At 35.8% G+C, this 18,692-nt stretch overlaps 1 protein-coding gene across 3 annotated transcripts in view; it reads left to right on the top strand.

Moving 5' to 3' along the window:
• NT5C2 (5'-nucleotidase, cytosolic II) overlaps positions 1-18,692 on the top strand; it is an 81,144-nt gene that overhangs the window by 25,955 nt on the left and 36,497 nt on the right. For all 3 annotated transcript variants that reach the window (XM_034663206.1, XM_034663204.1, XM_034663205.1), the window contains exon 3: positions 13,594-13,667. In XM_034663206.1, the coding sequence (XP_034519097.1) occupies positions 13,594-13,667 (74 nt within the window). The remainder of the gene's footprint in view (positions 1-13,593; positions 13,668-18,692) is intronic.

Raw genomic sequence — 18,692 nt, 5'->3', positions numbered from 1 at the left:
TTTGTTTTTTTTTTTCCCCCAAACTTCCAACTTGCTCTGAGATTTGGAATTAACCATTAGAATGTTCTGGCTTTATCGCGCATATGCCAGAGATCTGTAAAATTTCAGGCAATTGAGTAAAATATTTGTGAACACAGATGTTTTCCTTAAAAGCAGTTAATGATCAGAAAAAAAGACCTCAGTGTGGAAATACTTTATGTTCCTCCTGTAATATGATCAGTATATAAACACTTCCTTCTGTAGTTCACATTGTTCATTTTCTAAGGGAGGAAATAACTAAATTGAGAATTAAAACATAGTATTATTTATCCTGTTGATTTTTTTTTTTTTCCCTCTTCCAGAGTAAACTAAAAATGATTTGGACTGACTAGGGCTGCTCCATTCTGTGAAACTCACATTGTTTGCGTACAATTGGCAGGCCTCATTAGGGGGTAAATTTGCTTTTTCTGTGTGTTTGCCAGAAACGATTCCTGTCTCTTAGGGGAACTTGCCACTTGGATTGTCGCCTTTCTAAACTGACCAGTCTTAAACATTTCAGACCATTAGTTATTTTTTCTACCCTCCAGTTTTTTTCTGTTATTCTTAGGTTTTCAAGTATTTAAAGCTGAGGTTATTGGTCACTGAGATATTGCTTGGTTAGGGTTCGGCATTGTGCCCGAATTTGTTGGGCCTCTCAGGGCCTGAGTTCTCTGTGCTTTAACAAATGAGCTACAGTTCTCAAGAGATCAGTGAAGCTTGTTTGTTGATCCTGTATTCTCATCCAGAGGAAGTAGATCTTTGAGAATGTCCAAGGAAGGGTAAGTGAATTTGTTATTCTTTTTCCTTCATTTTTCTCAGCGAAGAGATGTTCTGATCATCTGTGAATTGAAAGATTAATAAGCAGTGTTACCAGTTGGACAGGGAAGGTAGAGGGAGAGATTAAAAGAAATTTAGCCGAAAGCTTACATTGTTAATGTTTTACATGTAATCTACTGTAAAGTTACTATTGCTGTTTTCAAAGACAGCATTGAGGATGGATACTCTTTGTAGGAATTTAGTGAGCTTTAAGCACCCTGTTTATTCTGTGGTGAACTCATTTTTTCTGTAGAAAGTGTTTTTGAAGATTGGAAACAAACAGTGGTGTCTTGCTGAAGAATTTTACATAGAAATGAGTGAAATTAAAAACTCAAAGGCATTTTCAAATAATTTATACCTTTGGAGAATGGTGTGAAAGATTGAGTGAAAAGCAGCTTGTAATTTTGTTTCTTTCTGGGAAGTGTAAGCAAAAATAATTTTGAGTAGAATCCTCTATTCTTTCTACTTTGCAATATAAAATAGTTTTGTTTTAAGGTTTTTATTGTTTCTATATTATTGTCTCTCTTTTTTTTAAGTTATTGTCTCTTATGCCTGAGTCTGAATTGTTACAGAAATTCTTTTTGTTACCACTATAATAGGTGACATATAAGTTAATGATTACATACTGTTTCATTCCTAACCTGCAAACATAACTAGACCCGGTTAATTTCAGAGAGTCATTCCCTTTGATTAAGTAGGACATAGACCTCAAAAAAGTTTTTCAAAAATCAGTAAAATTTTAATTTTTATTTTCTGGAAGCTCTTAATTCTTTTTGTAGTTCTTGGTTTATTAGAAATTTTGAAGTAGTTTCAGAGCCCCATTTTTATAATTTATTTTAATCTAATAATGTTTTGATTGTGAGCAAAACAAAATTGGCCCATTTTCCTGCTATTTTAAACCGCATTATTGAATAAAGAGAGCAACCATGGACATAATAATTCTGTATTATTTTTAGACCTCTCATGATATCACTAGAATTTTGAGCTTTCTTTAAATGTAAAAATTATGAAAGGACTGCCTCTTCAGGGTTTGTATGTTTTCTTTCCTTCTAGCACTGGCTATAAACCTGTAGTTGTTAAATAATTTTTATGATAAAGATTATCACACATGCTGGTAATATTTTTCTGTCTTGTACACATGGCTGTGTTTATTATTATTTTTAAGATTTTATTTATTTATTTGACAGAGATCGAGAGAGCACAAGCAGGGGGAGTGGCAGAGGGAGAGGGAGAAGCAGGTGCTGAGTAGGGAGCCTGATGCGTGGCTTGATCCCAGGACCCTGGGATCATGACCTGAGCTGTAGGCAGCCACTTAACCGGCTGAGCCACTCAGGCGCCCCCCATGATTGTTTATAAAGCTGGTTTGTAGATTTAAGAACTGTTATTTCTAGATGCAGTCAAATTCTTAGAAAGCAATCAGTACTAATTTTTTCCCTATGGTAAAGTATGTGTTAGAATTGGTTAGTTAGAAAGAGATCTATATAAACCAAAGGATACCATAAGGGCTAAGATACTCTTTTAGCTTTATTTCTAGGAGCCACTGGGGCAATTCCCATGCTGTTTGAATAGATAAAAGAGCAAGTTCATTTTTTTTTTTAAGATTTGCTTTTGTAATTGCCCATGTATTTATTTATTTTTTTGAAAGTAAGTTCTACCCTCATTGTGGGGCTTGAACTCAACAACCCTGAGATCAAGAGTTCCACGCTCCACTGACTAAGCCAGACAGGCACCCTTGAGCAAGTTCATTTGAGATGCATGGATCATATAAATGAAATCAGTTAGATTTTATTCTCCTTTGCTATCTTTAGAAATAAGTGGATAAATTTTGTACTTTGTATGTAAAGAATTCTAATAGTCACAATTTTTGTATGTGTGATATTTGGACATGTACAGTTTTTCATTTGATGTCTAAATATTTTCCTAATAGTAATAGGAAAAAGATTCTTATTACAGTTAAATCACCAGAAATTATACTTGAGTCTTATGTAAGGAGACAGTATGGTATTAGTGTAAGGATAGACGTCTTACAGATCATGAAACCTAATAGCGAATTCATAGACCCACGCATATATAGTCAATTGATTTTCAGCAGTGAGGCCAAGGTAATTCAATGGCTGGAACAGTTGAACGTTCATATAGAAAAAAAAATTGAACCTCAACCTTTACCTCAAACCGTATGTAAAAAAATAACATGAAATGGATCCTAGACCTAAATACAAGGGTAAAAAGTAAAGTGTAGGTGAAAATCTTTGTGACCTTGAATTAGCTAGAAATGTCTTAGGTAAAATACATAACATGAAAGTCAAAATTGGTCACTTGTGTTTCATCAAAACAACAATAACAACAAAAGCAAAACAACTTTGCTATTTGAAAGGCACCATTAAGAAAATGTAAAGGCAATCTACAGACTGAAAAAGATATTCTCAATACATATATATCTGATAAGGGGCTTACATCCAAAGTGTATGAAGAATTCTCACAGCATAATAACAGGATAAACAAACCCATTTAAAAATGGGCAAAAAGGGACACCTGGGTGGCTCAGTCAGGTAAGTGTCTGCCTTTAGCTCAGGGATCCCAGGGTCCTGGGATTGGTCCCCGCATCGGGCTCCTTGCTCAGTGGGGAGGCTGCTTCTCCCTCTGCTGCTGATCCCTCTGCTTGTGCTTTCTCTCTCTCTCTCTCTCTCTCTCACACACACACACAAATAAATAAATAAAATCTTTAAAAAAAGATGGGCAAAAGATTTGAGTGGATATTTCACACAGAAAAAGGTACGGCCAATAAGCACTTGAAAAGATGCTCTACATCAGTCATTAGGGAAATATGAATTAAAACCACAATAAGATACCATTGCAGACCCACTAGAATGACTAAAATTAAAAACACAGACAATATGGGGCATCTGGGTGGCTCAGTGGGTTAAGCGCCTGCCTTCCGCTCAGGTCATGATCTCAGGGTCCTGGTATTGAGCCCCACATTGGGCTTCCTGCTCAGCGGGGAGCCTGCTTCTCTCCCTCCTCCTGGCTTGTACTCCCTCTGGCTATCTCTATCTTCTTGCTCTCAGATTAAATAAATAAAATCTTTTAAAAGAAGATATTAATTTAAAAAAGAAAAAACCCAGACAATATGGAGCACCTTGTACTCAAATGTATTAATGATGAGAATGCAAAGGGAAAAGAGTTGGGTAGTGCTGCTGCTTCTTTTTTTTTTTTTTAAGATTTTATTTATTTGAGAGAGAGTTGGGGGGGGAGCAGAGGGATAGAGATAATCTTTTTTTTTTTTTTTAAAGATTTTATTTATGTGACAGAGAGACAGCCAGCGAGAGAGGGAACACAGCAGGGGAGAGGGAGAGGAGGAAGCAGGCTCCCAGCCGAGGAGCCCGATGTGGGACTCGATCCGGAATGCCGGGATCACACCCTGAGCCGAAGGCAGACGCCCGACTGTGCAGGCACCCCAGGGATAAAGAGAATCTTAAGCAGGTTCCACGCCCAGTGTGGAGCCCCAGACAGGGCTCAATCTCAGGACACTGAGATCCTGACCTGAGCTGAAATCAAGAGTCAGAGGCTTAACCAACTGAGCCATCCAGGCTTCCCTAAATTTTAGATTTCGACCTCTCTTTTTTCCATTATAGGCATAGTCAGTACAATTGTTAAGTTGGCCTAAAATGATAACATTGGACAATCATATTTTCTTTTAATTTTTATCCCACAAAATTCAACTTTTGTATTTTGCTGCATTTTGTAAATTATCCTCTATACACTGGTACATTGGTCTTTACTTTAAAAACTTGAGGAGAAGGGGTGCCTGGGTGGCTCAGTTGGTTAAGCCTCCAACTCTTGGTTTTGGCTCAGGTCATGGTCTCAGGATCCTGAGATCTAGCCCCGCATTGCATAGGGCTTGGTGCTTAGCAGGGAGTCTGCTTGTTATCCCATCCCGTCCCCCCCAACCTCGAATAAATAAATACAATCTTTAAAAGAAATTGTGGAGAAAAAATGAAAAAGAACTTAGAGGAAAATAGGAAAAAAAGGATTGGAAAAACGTGTATTTCATTAGACTAAGGTTCTGGAACAGTAACTTTATATTCAGAGTACTGATACTGTCTTCAGTTTCTCCCTTAATTTGTGTATTCTTCATTTGCTAGTCTTTTCTTTTATTCCTTGCCATCCTGCTCTCATTACTGAGGTTCCTTCATTTGGGAAAGAAGGTGAAAGGAATTTTAATGTTTCTTCCTTAAAGTATGCTTTGAAAGCTTGAGTGGAAATATAGTGTGATCAGTACTCTTAGTATTTTATACACATTTTTTAACATTTAAACATCTCTGAAATTGGGTTGCATCCAGGAGTATATCACCTAGAATTAAGTCAGGTTCTTCCAGATAATTGTATTTTAGTCACCTAGTGGCAATATTAGCCATCCTAGTAGTGTAAATTCAGACCACAAACCTACTACATGACTCTTCAGATTCTCAAGGGGAGGTTTTTCCCCGTGCCCTGGACTATGTCAGGGCTGAGATGTACACATTTTGTGTGTTTCTTCTATGTTGCAGATTTATTTCTTCTTTTTCTTCATGTTATGGGTAGCCCTGTGATGTCCTAGCTTTATGAGGCCCTAAGTTTTCTTGGGCATCCCCCCCCATTTTTAGTGGCATATGATATGGGTGAGTTTTACAATTGATGGCATCTTAAATTTTAATCCTCTTTTATTTTGTTCTGTGTATGCCACCATAGTCACTTCTTTTCACTGGAACGTTTTTATATTGAATATTTGAGTGAGAAAAGTGAATATTATAATTAATTCATGTTTGACTTTAGAAATGATAATATGTTTGTTGTTCAGACTTTTATTTATTTATTAAAAAGATTTTATTTATTTGAGAGAGAAAGAAATCACGAGTGGGGGGAGGGTCAGGAGGAGAGGGATAAGCAAATTCCCCACTGAGCATGGAGCCAGACACCAAGCTCCATGCAGAGTAGGATCCCAGGACCCCAATATATGACCTGAGCCAGAAGGCTGACATTTAACGGACTGAGCCACCCAGGCACCCCTGTTGTTCAGGCTTTTAAAGCACAGGCTGCTGTTCTCTTGGCACAATGTGATAAAATGTATCCCTCCTGAGGGTGTTCCTCAGAGAAAATATTAAGACATATTAGTAAATTATTGGCTGAAGTTTATGAAAACAAAAACTAATGCTACTTAAATCTTTTTTTTTAAGCTTTTTTTTCTTTTATAAAATCTAGTCCAGAATGTTATGTTGTGTCTGTATATCCATGGTATTTGAATTTCAATTTTTAGGAATCCATTGCATAAATTAGAAAGTTCTTACCTATATTTTTACATTGCCAAGCATACTTTTTCCTGAAGGATAGGGACATAAAGGCAGAATGAGGTCTTGCAATTATGTTTTTTTTTTTTTAAATAACGACTTTATAGAAATATAGTTCACATACCATCCAATTCACTCTTAAAGTGTACAGTTCAGTGGTTTTAATATATTCACAGGGTCGTGCAACAAATATCACTGTCTAATTTTAGAGCATTTTTACTACCCCCAAAAGAAACCCAGTAATCAGTTAAATATTGTGTCTGCTCTTTATAAGTCTCTATGCTAGGTTTTGGGAAGGCAGTAAATCCTGGTCTCAAAGTTTATAATCCAGTAAAGAATAAGAGAACTACCTGTATATTTTATGTATGTGACAAAATATACCACAAGCCAAAATGATGGATTTTGAATATTCAGACCTCTCACATGGATCACAACTCTATAATCTCTTTCATTAAGTAGAAGAGTAATCTGAGACCCAAAGGTGTCATTGCCAGTAGTTCTGTGGCACAGCCAGAATAGTTTCTTGAAGAAATCACTTGAGATTGCTGTGTCTTGAAAAATTAAGATGACTGAGGAGGACATTTCAGGTATAGGGAACAGCATAAACAAAGCCTCAGGACACCTTTAGGAAATAGCGAGTAGTTCATTTTGATTATTAGAGCAAAAGGTGCATGATGTGGAGCAATATGAGATAAAACTGATTTTGGAAAGATGGTGAAAAGCTTTGAACTCCTTGAAGATACAAAAACTTGTATAGTTTGGGTAGGTAGTGAGGAATGTCTAAAGGTTATTAAGTAGGAGAGTGACATAGTTGGAGCTGGGGACAGTGCTTCTCAAACTATCAGAGATGGGGGATCCATTTTTTTGTTGTTGTTGTTTTCATCCCAGTCTTTTCAAATTGATGCATTTATAAAATATAGTAAAAATGAATTACTAAGAAAATGAAGAGACATGTAAGTCTATATATTTTTTTAAGTTTATTTGAGTAATCTCTACACCCAACATGGGGCTCAAACTCATGACCCCGAGATCAAGAGTTGCATGCTCCTTGGACTGAGCCATCCAGGCACCCCTGCATTTTTATTATTTTTTATTATTCAACAAATGTAAAATTTCACAATTGCTATAAAGGTTTCTAAATACTTGCAATTTCTGTATGTATCATGTCATGGATTAGTAACAACTATTCACAGAGGAGCATTGGTCTGTAGACCACACACCACACTTTTGAGTAGCAATACTTCAAAACAATCAATTTGGCTGTTAGTGTGCAGGCAGAACAATTGGAAGGTGATTGCCGAAGAGTTAATGAGTTAACAAGGACCTGGACAAGTTGTTAGCAGTATGAAATGAATGGAAGATTTGGTTTCCATAGACATTTGGAAATGTATTTATTTTTATTTATTTTTAAAAGATTTTATTTATTTATTTGAGAGAGTGAAAGAAAGCATGAGCAGGGAGAGGGGCAAAGGGAGAAGCAGGCTCCCTGCTAAGGGAGGATCCCAGGACCCTTGGATCATGCGTGACTTGAGCTGAAGGCAGCTGCTTAACCAACTGAGCCACCCAAGCGGCCCCAACATTCGGAAATTTAAATAAAGGCAGATGAGATGATGTGGATTTGAGGGAGAGGAAATAATATTAACTAGATTTTAGGGTCAAGTGGTAAAATGAGAGTGCCAAAAGCAGAAATAGAAACTGGTTTGGGGAGAAGGATACTAAATTAGAAAAGAAATCCATATTATAGCATATTTTTATTAAGTAAACACATATACACTCACAAAGAGACATTGATTGGTTTGTAATCTAAATTTTACTTCCGATCTCAGAAAAAACACTTGTAACTTTTCTTTGATTGCAACAAGCTTTGAGTATATTATTACACAAACCCATAACCAAAACATGCCCGAGAAGATTTTATACTTGTATCTTTAGTCTCACTTGTTGTTGCAGTAACTGTTGTTGGGCCCTTGGCCAGGAAATTGTGACTCTAGACAGGGGGAGGAGCTAGGGATAAAGTTCACCATCGCCAAAGAAACTCTATTCCAAATGGATTTTTGTGGAGCAACAGTGATATCCAATGACAAGTTAAATTAGACACAGAGGTGTTTTCTCCAACAGCCTCAGAAGATACATGCTGTTGAGCAGCTTGGTTCAGAGTAAAACAGTCTTTTTGAAGTTAGGTTAAAGTTACACAGAAATAAATTATACTAGGGACTTGAAGACTTCTGTTATGTGACTTCAAGAACTCATTGATTCAGATAGTTTCACACACTGCAGAACGGCAACCAGTGACAGATGAGGTAATGCTGCTTTGAATTATGAGTTAAATCGCAAAACCACTAAGAGTGTGCTATTTACAAAATTCCAAATTTAGTAAGTCGCATGTTCATGTTCCTTAAGTATGACGATATTAGATCCCTATTCTTAAAGCACGTAGTCTTATTTCTTATGGTTAATATCTGTATTTACTTGGATAGAATTTCTTTAAATTTCGTGCCTTACTGTGGTGGGATATGGTAGTAAAAGCTGTTACATTTATCTCTGTCTAAATCTGTGCCTGGTTTTATAGTGCCAGGTTTTTTATGTGTTGTTTCCTAAAGATTGTTTCACTTGTTAATGCTCAAATCTGTATCTTGCAAATGCCTTAATATGTAGGAATTTCTTGCTGATAATTGCATTTTAAGGTTGGATGCTTAGGTCAGTCATGCTTTATGGAAAATTTGTGCTTTATTTAAAGTAAGCTTTGGAAAGTTAATTTCACAAATGTATTCACATTCTTGAGGTGAAGCTCTGCAGTGGAGTGTGTTCCACTGGTTAATAATTTAGAAAAGTGACACAAGTAAATTGGCATTGGCAAAGAGAGTCAAAGCCCTGGAACCAATAGAAATTTTTGAATTCTCCAAGCAGATATGATCTTTTGTTTTAAATGTATGGTGGGACAGTGAGCCAGTCTTTCAACTGACACAGTGCCTAATACTCTCTTTTGTTCTAACAGTAAAGAATAGTGATTAGTTTGAGGCCAAGGGATTGTTTCTCTTGAAGACTGTATCCTAGAGACATGATATTTCTGGCCCCAGGCTGCCTGTCTTCTGAAGTCAGTGCACACTTTCAGCATTTGGATGTTTATTATCTTTGTAAATCTTAGAGTATGTATTGTTGCAGTTCTCTGTGATCCAGTTATTCCCTTTTATCATTACAGCTTTACTTAATACACTTTAGGTATTCCCACACAGATTAGATTTAATTCCCTAGTGCCCTTTCCTCCCATGTTTTATAGCATAAGTTAGGAAAAGGAGGTGAAAACATATGTGAGATTTTTGTTTCATAATAGGAATGAGAAGGGGAGACAGGAATGATTGTTTCTTTCTTAAATTCAGGAGTTGCTTCTGTGAATGAGATTACTTATTTTGAATGAAAATGAAAAGATTAAGGATATTTAGTGGAAGGTCTTCATAAGACAACATCTTATTTCCTAAAGTCAGGTATCTAAAAAGTCTTTCCTCAGTCTACTCCCTGAAACAAAGTGGTACCGGCTTTGTAGTAGGCTTTCAGCAAATCTGCTGATGGAATAAGGTGACAAGTTAATTAAAGGGGAAAGAGTGTGATTTGATGGATATTTAGCAGTGATAATTTTGGCAAAAACAATAGATTTTCATATTCCCAACATATGTGATTCCAAGAGTTTGTATGGATAGTGTACCTAGGGTGCATTATAATCTTCATATCCTTAAAATAATGTGATAAAGGAGTACAGGCTTAATCTTTCTTCTGACCAATAAAGAAACTGGTAAGCTATCTTGCTGGGTCTGTTGACAGTTTCTTTCTACCTTTAGCACTGATTGATATTAGCAAAGTGTGTTTTTTACCTTGTGTTTGAGCTGTGCCTGAAACCAGCTCACATCACTCTATCAGAAACAAACCTGTTTCTTTTATCATGTGGTCCCAACATATACCCCTCCTGGATTGTATCACAAGAATCTTCCCGGTCATTCCTGCCTGAATTCCCATAGAATATTTTAGGCATGTCAGCTGTTTAGGCTCTGATCAAGGATTTGATCCTGTTGGCCTCTAGCCTGAATTGAGAGTGTGTTTGAAAAGCCTAATCTTCAATGGCAACATTTGTTTTCCAGAGTTAGAACCATTGCTTTGTGTCTTACACCTCTTGTGCCTTCAGAAGGATTTATGTAACTGAGAAAAGGTGATAATAAGTAGATGCTTTTTATCAGTAAAAGCACAGTGAAATTTGATGAAGTGGTACAAGGATCATGGTGATATATTTGGATTTGCGGGTGTTAAAAAAAAAGATTTGGGTGGGTGTCATTTACTTGTAGCTCCTTGTATCTTTCAGCTATCCATTAGGCTTCTATCCCCTCTCCCATCCATTAGAGAGGGCCTATATTAGGGAAACTTAAAATAGGAGACCACAGCACCCATCCGTTCTAATTAAGGGAATAGGAAGTCCCAGGAAAAGGAAAAGAAAAACACCTATCTGCAGAGGAAGCCAAAAATGCAAAGGACCATTGCTACAGTAATTTGGGATATGAAGAATTATAAATAGGCCTTTTAGGTACTTTTTGTATAAAACATAGCCCACCATTGGGGCACGTGGGTGGCTCAGTCATTAAGCGTCTGCCTCGGCTCAGGTCGTGATCCCAGGATCGAGCCCCACATCAGGTTCCCTGCTCAGCGGGAAGCCTGCTTCTCGCTCTCCCACTCCACCTGCTTGTATTCCTTCTCTTGCTGTCTTTCTCTCTGTCAAATAAATAATATCTTGGGAAAAAAAACAAAAACATAGTCCACTATTGGTCAGTGGCAAAGCTAATATACAAGACTCAGTATTATCTAGATTCTAAACATTGACTTTTATATGTAACTCATCTGTACTTAGTAGATAAACTGGTTAAAGCATAATATAATAAATACATAATCCCATTAGAAAAATAAAGTGTTAATCTACAGTGTTACAGAGATAAGGAGCTAAATACCAATACTGGCATTAATTCTCAGGATTTAGTTCTCAGGAACTAAGGGTTTTATAGAGTTAATCTAGTGTGCATAAGACACTAAGATAAGTAATGATTTTCATATTTTTCAGAAGATTAATAGTTCTTAATTCAAGGGCCTATTGATTTTAAGTCCTTGATTACAATATTTCTAAGCAAATACTTGATTTTTTTGGTCTGCATTTTAAAATTGGTGCATACATTCTGATGAGAGGAAAAGTTTTCTGTTAAAATTTGAAATACTAATATATGAATTGGTGAAGAGTCATTACCTAGATTAGTGGTTCCGAACTCTTCAGTATTGCATCAGTTAAAATGTAGAACATTCATCCCTTCATGCACTGTTGTCCTTATTTATATATAGTAGAAAACATATACAAATTAGACATACTGAAATGATGAAGTAAGTGTCAGTAGAAGATCTGAGATCTTTTTGTACCCAGTGGTGTCTTCTGCATCCCCTGGTACAGTCACTCCTCTTTGGAGATTATTGACCTGCATCATGAATAGGAGCCCAGTCCAGGCATCTTTATTTTTTAACAAGGTTTCTAGGTGATTTGTAGCATTCTCATTTCTCACAGTTACTTCTAAAATGAAGGCAAAGAAAAAGCTTGGTAATAGAATAAACTATTCAGTAATTTTGGCTATCAAGCTGGGGATGAGATGGAAAGGGAGAGGGTGTGTGTGTGTGTGTGTGTGTGTTTGTGTTTTAAGAGAGGGGTGGGGGTTAGAGGGAGAAGGAGGAGGGAGAGAGAGAATCCCAAGCATGCTCCATGCCCAGCACGGACCCTGACATGGGACTTGATCTCATGACCCTGAGATCATGACCTGAGGCGAAATCAAGAGTCGGACAGTTAACTGACTGAGACACCTAGGTGCCCCAAAGGGATACTTTTGTTTTCAGAGATGAGTAAAACTTACCCCCAAACAGCATCATGGTGATGATTTACCATGTTATTATATGTTTAGTTTTCCCTGTGTCTTCAAAAGTGATCTTTCTAAAATTTGAATCTGATTATTTCATTTCTTCAAAATCTGGTAATTTGACCTTGCTTGCACGATCAAGTCCAAACTGTAATGTGACATACAAAGTCCTCATGATTTTGACTCCTGCTAATCTTTTTAGCTTCATAGCTTTTATTGCCCCTTCTCCCTACTCTTGCTCTTCTGGAAAACCTCCTTTTGCAAAAACAAACAGAAAAGCAAAACCAAAGAAAACTCTTCAGCTCCGGCCATACTAAATGTTTTATAGTTCACTATAAACCTTGTCCATGCTTGGTTATTCTGCCTGGATTGCTTTTGTTGCTTTGTTCATTTGGAAAACTTCTACTGGTTGCTTAAGATTAAGCTCAGACATCTCTTCCTCTCTAAAGAAGTGGTATTCTTGTCTCTGTCTTATTTTATAGCATTTATTGAATTGCTAAAATTATTTATGTATAACTGTCTCTCCTGCTAGGCTGAATTCCTCAAGGATAGAGATTGTAAATTAAAATAGAAGTCCAGGGGCAGGTACACTTGTTCATTTACTGCTTTATCATGTACCTTGTTGGGGACATAGTAAGCACTCAGTGTTTGAATGAATCTATTTATGTTTATGCCTTTAGTATCTGGCATGTGGTAGGCTTTAACTGAACCTCTGTTTATTAAATAATTTATAAATGAATGACTGTATGATAAAATCTCAAAAATAAGCTTATCTTGGGGGTCAAACTTAGAAAAGGAGAGCTGATTCTCAGAAGTCTTTAGCACATGGCATTGTTAATACCAAGAACAGTAAGAAAATACATATAGTTTCATATAATATCTGGTTTCATTTATGGTATAAGAAGGACTTTGAATAATTTTTGTTATGAATCTTTTAAGTTGGTTTTTTTTTTTTAAAGATTTTATTTATTTATTTATTTATTTATTTGTCAGAGAGCACAAGCAGGGGGAACAGCAGTGGGGACAGCAGGTGGAGCAGGCAGAGGGAGAAGCAGGCTCCCTGCTGAGCTAGGAGCCTGATGCAGGACTTGATCTGATCTCAGGACCCTGGGATCATGACCTGAGCTGACGCTTAATGACTGAGCCACCCACGCATCCCTTTCTTAAAGATTTTATTTATTTGAGAAAGTGAGAGAGAGAGAGAGAGAGAGGGCACAAAGCAGGGGGAGGAGCAAAGGGAGAGGGAGAAGCCGACTTCCTGCTGAGCAGGGAGCCAGAGCCCTGATGCGGGAGTGGGGTTCTATCCCAGGATCCTGAGATCATGACCTGAGCCGAAGGCAGACGCTTAACCAACTGAGCCACCCAGGTACGCCTGTTATGAATCTTAATATTGGTATTTAAATGAAAAAATCTAGAAAGATAACCAAACAATTACATTAAACTTAGGAATTTTGGGGGGAGTTTGCTTCAGTGTTAATTGAGAGAACATTTTTTGCTTCTTTTTTTAGGGTGTTTGTGAACCGAAGTTTAGCCATGGAAAAAATAAAGTGTTTTGGTTTTGATATGGATTATACACTTGCTGGTGAGTAGCACTTTTCGATTGGTTAAAAACTGTTTTAGATAAAACACAGTGGGTCTACAGAAGGCAATTTGCTAAACACTTGTTGATTTAATCATATATTTAGCTACTAGAAGCTCTTATTATCAAAGCTCCTTCCGTTGATATTTATGAATATTGAAATTACCAGATATCCTTGAGATTTACATAATATAGATATGTAGAACAAGTGCTAAATTATTTTAGAGTTCCTGGTAAGAAATAGTATGGTGAAATTATACATTAATGTGTATATCAGGGCACTTTTGGCTTTTACTCTGTAAACTATTCTTCAACATGGAATTTTGTATCTCGCGTTCCACCCAAGGAAAACTTATATCAGTTAAAAATTTTAATGTTATTCTTAAGACAAATGGAAAATGTGTTTCTTTCCATTAAAATGATTGCAAATACACTATGTAAAGACTTTTTAAAAATTAGAGCTATTGCTTTGTTCATTATCAAATAGACTTTAAACACAGCACTATGCTGTTTTTCCCTTCCTGTCTCTGAGATATATTTGAAATAATCAGTGGATTAGTTAACAGTTGCAAGATATTTTCAGAATTTAACGAAGTTTTTATTAAAATTCATTTGATTTTGATGTGAAAATGTCATTTAAGTAGTGGAGATGAAGGACTGAGTTGAGTACATGTGTATATATGTATGTGCATGCATGTGTGTATTGCTATGACACTTGAAAAAGAATCTTTCAGAAATTTTCTATAAAAAATACTATCTTTACACAAAAATCTTAAAATGTATAAATTCACATCTTCAGAAACCTCTTGTAACAGTATTAGAAAACTGAGTTCCCTCTCAAATTAGATCTCAATTTGATGTTCAATTTAGGCTAGTATAATAATATGCGTTATAACATATAAGTGTATTATAAATGTATGTAATATGTATTGCAATATAATAATGCAAAAATGAACACATACAGTTTATAGGTAGTTGCCACATAGATGTGGCTATGCTTTGTACCAAACAAGTTATATATTAAAAATATACACTGACTTGGTTTGAATTTCCCTTTCTCCCTCCATACTCTTTGTTGTTTATTTCATTTTCTATTGCCTTAAAGTTGTTTTTGCTGCATTTTTATTCTTATATATTTTTCTAAGTGGACAAAGACACTTTTAGGACCACTTCTTGGAAAGCAGGTTGGAAGTGCTGTACTTTCTCAGGGTAGATCTTTCCAAATTCTGAGGGTAGAATTAGTAAATTCTCCTTCCTAGAATTTTACCTCTCCAGGGAAAGGAAGGGTGAGTTAATTCAGCTGAAAGAGATACTATCTAAAGTTAGTAGGAAAATAGAAGGTAGTAGGAAAAAAAGTGACAGACTTTTCCCCCCTTGGTTATTAAGACTATATCATTGTATTGAAATAGTTGTTAGTATTTATTGAAAACCTGTAGTGTTCAGGCACATTTTGTTACTGAGCATTGAGATAACTACATGTTCCCACAGAATAATGAAAAAATAAATTCTCTTGTTTAATGAAAGTCACTGAAAAAAGTCTAAACTATAGAGATACCTTATGATTTCTTCCTTTTGCTTTTTTGTTTTTGTAATCCCACTTCATATTTTAATGCTTACTCTTAGTGAAGGCACTAATATACTTCGCTTATATATAAAATAATAATTATTAACATTTATTAAGTGCTTACTATGTGCTAAGTAAGCCCTGTTCTAATAATAGATTATTTTATTTAATACATGGGTTATCTCATTCACGGCACTTATTTAATATTTACAAAAACTCTATGAGGCAGATACTGTTGTCTTCATTTTACAAATGATGCTAGGACATTAAGGACTTTGTCCAAGGGTGTTTAGCTATGATAGAGCTGAACCGAGATTCAAACCTTAGTATACATTTATACATGTGTGTGAGTACACACACACACACACACACACATATATATGTATTATGATAAGTTTATCATTTTGAACAATGACAATTTATAGTGAGGTATAATTTCAAAGTACTAAGTTCCCTCCCTTAAACAAACAAACCAGGACTTAAGCACTCAAAAAAGCAATCTCCTTTAAGAGAGTCTCCTTTGAGATACTGTACATTATTTCAACAACTCAGTGTTGGATGAAAACATCGTTAGTCTTCTTATGATACTACCTTCATTTCATAAAGCACATAGGAAAACAAGTTTATTGGCTTATACTTTCTCCTGTTTTCCAGAATAGTATTCATTAAATTTATCCAAGAGTAACTTTTGTTATATAAAAAACTAACAAACCACACCCGTGAAGTGCTAAGGACTTTCATCAGAAAAATATGGCATAAAGTATAGAGACAATATTAAAAGAAGTGGTTTTTGAAAGCTCTGAGAATTTGGAATAAACATCCCTGGAATAAGTGTAATAGTTTCACAGGATAAGTTCTTGGAAAGGGTCTGTATTTGTTCTGAAGCCTTGTCTGAGACACTGTCTTCTCTGCAGTCCTGACACCTTGGTACCTCATTTCCTAAGAGCAATTTATATATCATTTGCAACTTTTGTTTGCTTGCCTGTCTCCCCATTGGCCTGTGAGTTCTTCAAGGGCAAGGGCTTTCTTTTTCACTTTTTTATCCTATGTGTTGCCTAAAGCCTGGCGTGTAGTAGGTGCTCAGTAAGTGCATATTGAACGAACAGTTTGGGTACATAAGTTTTAATAAATCAGTTTAAGAATCACTATACTTTATTAAAATAAAAACTTAAATAAATTAATTAAAAGCTTTTTTTAAAATAATTTTTTATTATGTTATGTCACCATACAGTACATCCTTAGTTTTTGATGTAGTGTTCCATGATTCATTATTTGCGTGTAACACCCAATGCTCCATGCAATACGTGTCCTCCTTAATACCTATCACTGGCCTATCCCAGTCCCCCACCCCCCTCCTGTCTGAAGCCTTCAGTTTGTTTCCCAGAGTCCATAGTCTCTCATGGTTCATTCCCCCTTCTGTTTACCCCCCCCTTCATTCTTCCCTTCCTTCTCCTACTGATCTTCCTGCTGAAATGCCCTCAGCAACAATCCTGGAAAAAATAAAATAAAATAAGATAAAATAAAAAAAAATCTGTAAGAAACAGAAAGACTTTAATGTGAGACCTGAAACCATAAAAATCTTAGAAGAGAGCAGAGGCAGTAGTTTCTCTGACATCGGCTCTAGCAGCTTTTTTCTAGATAGGTTCCCTGAGGCAAGGGAAACAAAAGCAAGTGAACTATGGAAACTACATTAAAATAAAAAGGTTATGCACAGCGAAGAAAAAAGTCAACAAAACTAAAAGACAACCTACTGAATGGGAGCAGATAGCTGCAAATGACATCTGAGAAAGGGTTACTATCCAAAATACATAAAGAACTTCTAAAACTCAATAATCTAATTAAAAATGGGAAGAAGAACAGCCCTTTCTCCAAAGAAGACAAACAGATGGCCAACAGACACATGAAAAGATGCTCAGCATCACTCACCATCAGGGAAATGGAAATCAAAACTACAGTGAGGTATCACCTCATGTGTAAGAATGGCTAAAATAAAAAACACAGACACAACAGGTGTTGGCGAGGATGTGGAGAAAAAGGATACCTTGTGCACTGTTGGTGGCAATGCACACTTGTGCAGCCAGTGTACAAAACAATATGGAGCTTCCTCAAAAAATTAAAAATAAAACTACCCTGTGATCCAGGAATTACACTACTGGGTATTTACCCAAAGAATACAAAAACACTAATTCAAAGGGATACATAGGCTGCTGTGTTTATAGCAGCATTATTTATGATAGCCAAATCAGGGAAGCAGCCCAAGTGTCTGTTGATTGATGACTGGTTAAAGAAGATGTGATATATATATATATATATATATATATATATATATATATACACACACACACACATACACACGCACACTACACATACATACACACAATGGAATATTATTCAGTCATAAAAAAGAATGAAATCTTGGCATTTGTAACTAAAGGATGGAGCTTGAGAGTATAATGTTAAGTGAAATAAGTCAGTCAGAAAAAGACAAATGCCATATAATTTCACTTATATGTGGAATATAAAAAGAAAACAAACAAAGGGGGGAACAGAGAGAGAGAGAGAGAAACCAAGAAATAGACCCTTAACTATAGAGAGCAAACTACTGGTTACCAGAGCGGAGGTGGGTGAAGGAATGTAAAATAGGAGGTGGGGATTAAGGACTATACTTGTTGTGATGAGCATCAGGTGATTAAAAACTTAAAAATTAATTGAAAACTGAAAGAAAAAAAAAAGAATCACTATATTTGAGTTTACTCAGTATAAAATATGCACTATTCAAGTGAAATACTTTTAAATATGAACTTATTTTTTAAATTTTAATAAACTTTATTGAGGAATAAGTTACATACAATAAAACATGCATTTTAAGGATATAAATTTAGTTCAACAAAATGTATACACATGGGTAACTACCACCACAATTAAGATAAAGAATATTTCCATCACTCCAAAAAGGTCCCTCATTGCCTCTTTGAAGTCAGTTCTCCCTCTTACCCTGCCCTTTGCCTCAGGGCTTTTTGTCGCTATAGATTAATTTTGCCCTTCTCAGAATTTCATATAATCATGCAGTGTGTACTCTTGTGTCTGGCCTCTTTTGCTCAGCATAATGTTTTTGTAATTCATTGATATTGTGTCTGTCAGTAAATAGTTCATTCATTTTTTTTTTTACCCCTTACATTTTTAAACTATAAAAAGTTTGAAATAATTTTAGACCTATGGAAGAGCTGCAGAAATAATAGTTGGTCTCTATTCTCTTCTTATGGTGACTTCTTGACTATAATTGACCACAGTACAATTAAAAGAAATAAGAAATTAACATTAGTATAGTACGACTAACTGAACTATGGACGTTACTCAGTTTTTACAGATTTTCCCGCTAAGATTCTTTATTCCAATCTAGGATCCCACATTACATTTAGTTGTCATATTTCCTTAGTGTCTTCTGTGGCAGTCCTGTCTTTCAT

The sequence above is a fragment of the Ailuropoda melanoleuca genome, chromosome 6, assembly GCF_002007445.2.
Source record: "Ailuropoda melanoleuca isolate Jingjing chromosome 6, ASM200744v2, whole genome shotgun sequence".
Taxonomy (NCBI): Eukaryota; Metazoa; Chordata; class Mammalia; order Carnivora; family Ursidae; genus Ailuropoda; species Ailuropoda melanoleuca.
The sequence above is the reverse complement of the archived record's forward strand: the minus strand, read 5'-3'. Positions and strand labels throughout refer to the sequence as shown.